The sequence below is a fragment of the Morone saxatilis genome, unplaced genomic scaffold, assembly GCF_004916995.1.
Source record: "Morone saxatilis isolate NCDOM2014 unplaced genomic scaffold, NCSU_SB_2.0 Contig4, whole genome shotgun sequence".
NCBI classification, from domain to species: domain Eukaryota; kingdom Metazoa; phylum Chordata; class Actinopteri; family Moronidae; genus Morone; species Morone saxatilis.
This window is the reverse complement of record NW_023339984.1, coordinates 2,277,318-2,283,831: the sequence shown is the minus strand read 5'-3', so window position 1 is coordinate 2,283,831 and position 6,514 is coordinate 2,277,318. Positions and strand designations below refer to the sequence as shown.

Sequence of the window (6,514 nt, the reverse complement as noted above, 5' to 3'; positions counted from 1 at the left end):
TTTGTCCTCAAAGTTGATGTGTGAGAAGCAGGAAAAATGGGCAACGTGAGGATTTGAGCCACTTTGACAAGGGCCAAATTTTGACGGTTAGACGACTGGGTCAGAGCATCTCCAAAACAGCAAGTGGTCATAATGTTATGCCTGTTGGTATATATTGGACAATATTAAGTCTGAAGGAAAAGTCAGAGTCAAAGCAAACCCAGAATGCTTTACATTCAGACAACAGGAAGTTTTACACTAACTATCTGATAATTGGTTAAAATGCAGGATCACTTGCCATAGAGGCAATAGTATGAATGAAGTAGTGTAGTGACAGCACTGTATTTCTGAAGCCAGGCTGACTTACTTGCTGATGTACTCGGCATTGAGCACCTTGTTGCAGACTTTACACTTGAAGCAGCCCAGGTGCCAGTGCTTGTCCAGGGCTACAAGAGACTGTTCATTCTTAAACACCTTCCCACAGCCACAGCAGTCTGCACAGAGGAAAGCCACATGAAGGGACATCAGTTAATATTTGATCAAAAATAATACTGAAGCTGACTTGGAGTGGAAGAGTTCCCTCTACAGTTCTCTGGTTTCATTAAGCAAAAGGACAAAAAGAACATTGGACATTTTGGTTTCCTGAGAGCGGAATGACTTGACACAATTTAAGAAAGTGCCAATTTAAGGGATGGGACAGAACATTACTATAACGAGCAGTGTCATAAATCATAGTTTGCAAGGTGCATGATTTATGTTTCAGAGAGAGACAGAGAAATAAACAAAGTACTGACTGTGGACAGCCTGAATGGGTGCAGGGCTGTTGGCAGGGAGAGGCTGGGTACACTTTTGGCAGATACACTCCTTCCCGTTAAATGTCACTCGGTCGCCGGCCGGGAATGGCTGTCTGCAAACAAACAGAAAACAGACACAACATCAGATAAGGGCATTGGCTGATACAGTTTGTGCATCCCAAAGCTTATTTAGGCCATCACTGGACAAAACTGTTTTGGGTGACTCAGCAGGTTGGGGAAGTTTTACATTGCAGACACCTTCCTACAATCCTCCCAGACACATGAAGTGAAAACAATAATAACATACTGATGCCTAGATGTGGTCAGGGAGGAGCCTCCTTTTTTATCATGAAGCAGGAATATTTACTGGACATTTTTAGTAAAAGGGACAGACTGTCCTAAAACTGTTACGACATGTTGGACATGGCCATAGCCAGGACTTTAGAAATTTTGACCTCATATGTCTTTTTTGTTTGTTTAATGTTTTATTCAATATGTTGCACTTTATAGATTTTATATATGTCAGCATTATATTACCCATCAAGTGGTAGTAAGTTATTAGTAAGTAAATAAAATTAGGTAAAACTGTTCAGCATGAAACAAATTGTCATAGGACTCTTCACAAGATGACTAACTAATACTAAACTAATATCCTAATAATTCCTTAATTTGCTTTTCCATCCATTTCAAAATTCCACCTCCAGTCCTCCAGGATGGTTCTTCTGATACAATTTAACATGAGGCTTGAAAGAAAGACAGTTACTGATTACAAACACACAATATTTGTGCACACTGACTCAATCTCTTGATTTATTCTTAGAATGTGTTAACCAAGTTTTTTAAAAACATTTAGAACTACTTTAATTTTGTTTAGTGTTATGTTACACAAAGCTTCTTTGTGAGATGGTGCAGAGTAGTAAATAAAAGTGTCATCAGCATAAAAGTGGATTTTGTATGGTGTCGAACATCCCAACTAAGTTTCGAAATGGTCCCCAAACTGAACAGTAAAGTACAACCTTGGTCACATTTAGAGACTTAGATTTAGAAGCCTAATTTTGTTCTGCCCAATAAATGTATGAGAGTCTGCATTAACAGTCTGTGTTTGGCCCTTTCATGTTTCTACATGACAATGCTCCTGTGCTAGCCTTGGAACCAGACAATCCAGTTTATGTTTTTATGAGACAAATGTATCCACTTTTCAGTTTACTTGGAGCCAGTATCTAGACGCCAACTGAAGAAGAGCAGCTTAAGGCTTGTTGACACTGGCTTCAGCATGCTGCTAGGAAATTATCAAATTAGTTCATTGATTCATTCTATTTTCATTCACCAGCCAAAATTCCTTTAGAGACAAATGCCATTATACTGTTAGGAGTGACATTACAAACACAATAAAGTAACGTTAATGTCTCTCGGCTGTTTGTACGTGCTGCTCCAGCACAGCTGCTGTCACTGAGTCAAGCACAGAAGGAATGATGATTCCTTGGCAGAGCAGGCTCTGACTGGCTGCCACGTGCTGCTTCCTACAGCTCAGAAATTCGATATGAGAGCTGCTGTCACACTGTCACAGCCAGCTACTCACGTATAAACAGTCACAACATTTATTTTTTAAGGTTGATATATTGAGGCTTGATATCTATTTCTTATCTAAGTCTCACTATACTATATACTGTGAGTATATAGTTTGGCCTGTCCCAAATGCAATGTTTATCTTGCGTAGCCCTTTTTAACTTTTACATTTGTGTTATGTATTATAAACATCTGCTTTTTGAAAGTGCTATACATATAGCATTTCTTTTTTATTTATGAAATTGGTAAATCTGAACTGATGCCATTAAATGTTGTCCAGACATTCACTGTGACCTGAGGGTGAATCCATAAGGGCCACCATAAGGGAGAGTTTTGATTTAGTTTGAGTCGTAGTCTTTTGACTAAAATGCTACTTAGTTTTATGCATATTGAAGTAATCTGAATGGTTTTAGTTATAGTTGACTAAATATTCTAAGTTCTAGTTAAATACATATACAGTAAATTTAATCGACTAAAATGGGTTTATTTAAACGTTTCTTGAGAATTTCCAAACTCATTAAATACTCCTGGATGAAATGCCTAATATGAATAATAAGATCAATTTACGATCTAAGATCAGCAACTTCTTTAATCAGTACAGGACAGTTCTTTTAGTGTATTGTATTTTGTGTTTAGTAAAAACACACTGACTTAGCTGATAAATAACGTTAGCTTGCATCTAAGCTCCACACAAAGAGATTTGTTCTGATTGGATCTCTTCCAAACTTTCCCCTACCTAACATTTTTATCTCTTTTTTATTTGTTGACAAAAATGTCAATAGATCACTTTCGACCGATTTTATTGAGTTATTGTTTTTATTAGTGAAAAACTGTTGTTGACGAAACATTGCCATGACATTTTTGGTTCAGATTGAAATGTCTCAACAACTACTGGATGGACAGATAAGAAATCTGGTACATACATAATGTGTCGACCTCTGGATGAACTGTAATCACTTTCAATTAAGCCAAAAATAAATCTGGTGACCGAATGGCCTTCCCTCAGCTGTACTGTGTGTTTAGTGCTAACCATCAAATGTTAGCATGCTCACACGCTATACCAAGACTGTTAACATTACAGCTGCTAGTATGAATCTTAGTCTTGTTTGTAAGTCAAACTAAACAATCCTGGTCTTTAATTAGGACCAAATATGCAATTACTTGCATGTGTCTGCTTTGTATGGCAGAATACAAACAAACAATAGTTTATTGTGCTTTGTTACATAAGAGTTTATTTCACTCATCACTGTCAGGTTAGAGAATCAGAATCAGAACAAGAAATACTTTATTGATCCCTGGGGGGAAATTGGTTTGTTAAAGGTTTGTTGACTCTGCTCTGAAAGAATGTGTGCTGGTTCTTTTAATTCCATTTTTTTCAATTGACGTGTTTAATTGAAACTGAGTTCATATAGATGGAATTTTCTTTGTGTTTTTTCTTGATGCCTTAGTGCATCAGTGTTGATGAACATGGTGTACGTAGAGAGATTAAGGCAGATTAATACATGTATTGTTGCAGTTGCAGGTGAAATGTGAAGTAGCACCTGCATGCAACAGACTCACACACGCAGACAAAAACACAAAGAAACCCAGACAGTGAGTTAAAAAAGGAGATAGATTACTCTTGATGAATTATTGATACTGTGACCATAGGACACACACACAGCTGAGTCTGAAGTCTAATCTCAAGCAGCATTTGCTCCCATTCTCTGCAGCCCTATTTTTATTTTCTGCACAATACGCCTGTGTGTTTTGTCACCACAAAAGCGATATTTGTTATAAAAGGAGCACAGGAGTTTGATGATCACATTACAAACCTCAAATGCCACACTGGAACATTCTGATCTCAGGTTCAGCATCGGGATCACCGAAGTATGATAGCATGAACACACACATGCACACACACACACAGACAGAAAACCCACCCCCAGTTCAAAAGACACTTAACACTAGCTGTAGGAATGGGCTAAGTGGCCGCACAGACTGACCACGCACTTAGAATTCCTGCCTGAGACAGGCTCCCATTACCTTTTCTAGGCCTGAGAAACAACACTGGTCACACACACATACACACACAGCATACACATGGCTGCAAACAGGTGAAGATTCCTGTGACTCACAGTGCCACGTGTCTTTCCTATATTTATACGTGTGTGTATATTATAGTTTTATGTAAATGTAACCTACACCATAGGGGTCTTGCTGTTGATGATATGTGTAAAAGAAACACACTGCCGGTGTAATATCTTCCTCTGAGAAGCTCAATCGAAATCGAAAAACATCTATTTTGGGTCATGTGAAAGTCCACAGTTGTGCCAGGCAATACAGTAAGCCTATTCAGTTCTGACACAGTATCTGGCTGTCTCTATGTTAACTCACTAATGTAGCATTGAAATATGTTCAAGACCTTCATAATGGTTCAAGGGTCAGGGTTGAATGTAAAACAGACACTGAATGAAATATTTCAAGTGTTATTAAATGCAACAAATGTGAATAAAGCTGTACATTAGAGGTGTATGTTGAGGTAGATTGGAGATGTTTAAGTTCTATAAAATGCACGTCAGAAAGCTTCAGTGCATTCAGAATGTTCCTGCTAGGGTCCTAACAAACCTGCCTTCTTCATTACCTCTGCCAGGCAGTTTTCATGAGGGTGGCCACGCTAAGGCCAAATTGGTATCTTGTTCAGTTTCTTCTGCAGGGCATGGCACTGTATGGAGGTTAGATTATAATGTTTGTCTATAAAATAAGCTCTTGTAGATGTGCAGGCAATAATAGAGAAACGGTGCCATTTCATTTATTTGTCAGCTTTCACTACTTTTCTAGTTTGAACCTGAATTTCAGCTGTTCAGTTCCTCTGTTTCTGTTCATCAACAGTTTTTCTCTGTCCCTGTTTATGACACAATCAGAGCAAAACATTTTTACCATTAATTTCTACATGGAAGGAAAGTAGCATGTGTCTGATTTCCCCTCAGACTACAGCAGTAAGAGAATTGAATGCAGAGTGAGTTGGGGAGGGGCAGTACAATGGGAAGGGCGTGCTGATAAATAGCGCCTCTGGTAGAGCTGCAGCAGTAGAGACATGGTTCATGAAAAATGGCCCAAAATAGGGTGCAAGGAAACAACTGCAGAGGCAACTAGATCACACGTGAATGAAATATGGTTTTGGACCCTACTTCCCACATCCTGTTTCTTACTTGCAGGAGGCGCAGACGAAGCAGCGGGGGTGGTAGGTCTTGCCCAGGGCGGACACCACCTCCCCCTCGATGAAGTCCTGGCAGCTGAAGCAGCGAGTCCCGTACAGTCGCTGGTAGTCCAGAGTACAGATGTATTCACCCTGTCGCACGAAGAAGCCTCCCTGGGCCAGTTCACTACCGCACACTGCGAAAAGGTCGAAGAGAGGGAGGGAGGGAGGGAGAGAGGAAGAGCAAAAGGGTAAAGCAATGAGAGAGGGAAAAGAGAATGGGAAAATAAATGGATGGACAGAAGAAGGGAAAAAAGAAGAGTGACAGATTAGACAGATTAGACGAAATTGAAGACTGAACACATTCCCCTGGAACATGAATGGCTTAAAGGTTTTTTAGGTGTGCTATCCCTTTTTCTTGATTATGTTTTCACTTAATGCAGCTAACTGACCACAGCATGTATACAGTAGGTTTCATTTTGTTGTTCTTTTTCTCTTTAGGTCCACAAGCAGCGTGGCTGCAGGGATTGCGATGTCGGGCAGTCCAACACTTTGGCCTCAGAGAGCTGCTAGCATGGTGCAGACATTCTGACCATTACCGCCGCTGTGATGCAATAAAGAAAAGTGTTTTACTTTTTCTTTATTGCATCACTTTTATATTTCCTCTTTATCTCATAATTTTATGGTGTTTTATATCATCATATATTTTAATTGTGCTTGTTCAGTATCACATATATTTTGCATTTTATTCTGTTTTAAATTAATTTTATTGGCATTCTGCCTGCTTTATATGAGACAGTTATATATATCTGTCCTATAGAGATTAACAGATATGATTGCATATTATGGTTGTGGTATTTTCCTTTACTTAAATTTCAACCTGAACTTGCACTTCTATCTTTATAAAGTGCTTTCTAAATAAAATTATTATTATTTCTATACTATACAATAAAAGGCACATGCAGAAAGAAACACACACAAACACACACCTATTTAT

General features: G+C 38.8%; 1 protein-coding gene across 19 annotated transcripts in view; it reads right to left on the bottom strand.

The window, feature by feature from the left end:
* The window catches only part of ablim2 (actin binding LIM protein family, member 2), a 101,207-nt gene that overhangs the window by 50,320 nt on the left and 44,373 nt on the right, over window positions 1–6,514 (bottom strand). For all 19 annotated transcript variants that reach the window (XM_035675291.1, XM_035675304.1, XM_035675298.1 and 16 more), the window contains exons 3-5: window positions 5,531–5,714; window positions 774–886; window positions 347–473 (exon numbers count right to left, since the gene is read on the bottom strand). In XM_035675291.1, coding sequence (XP_035531184.1) covers window positions 347–473; window positions 774–886; window positions 5,531–5,714 — 424 coding nt within the window. The remainder of the gene's footprint in view (window positions 1–346; window positions 474–773; window positions 887–5,530; window positions 5,715–6,514) is intronic.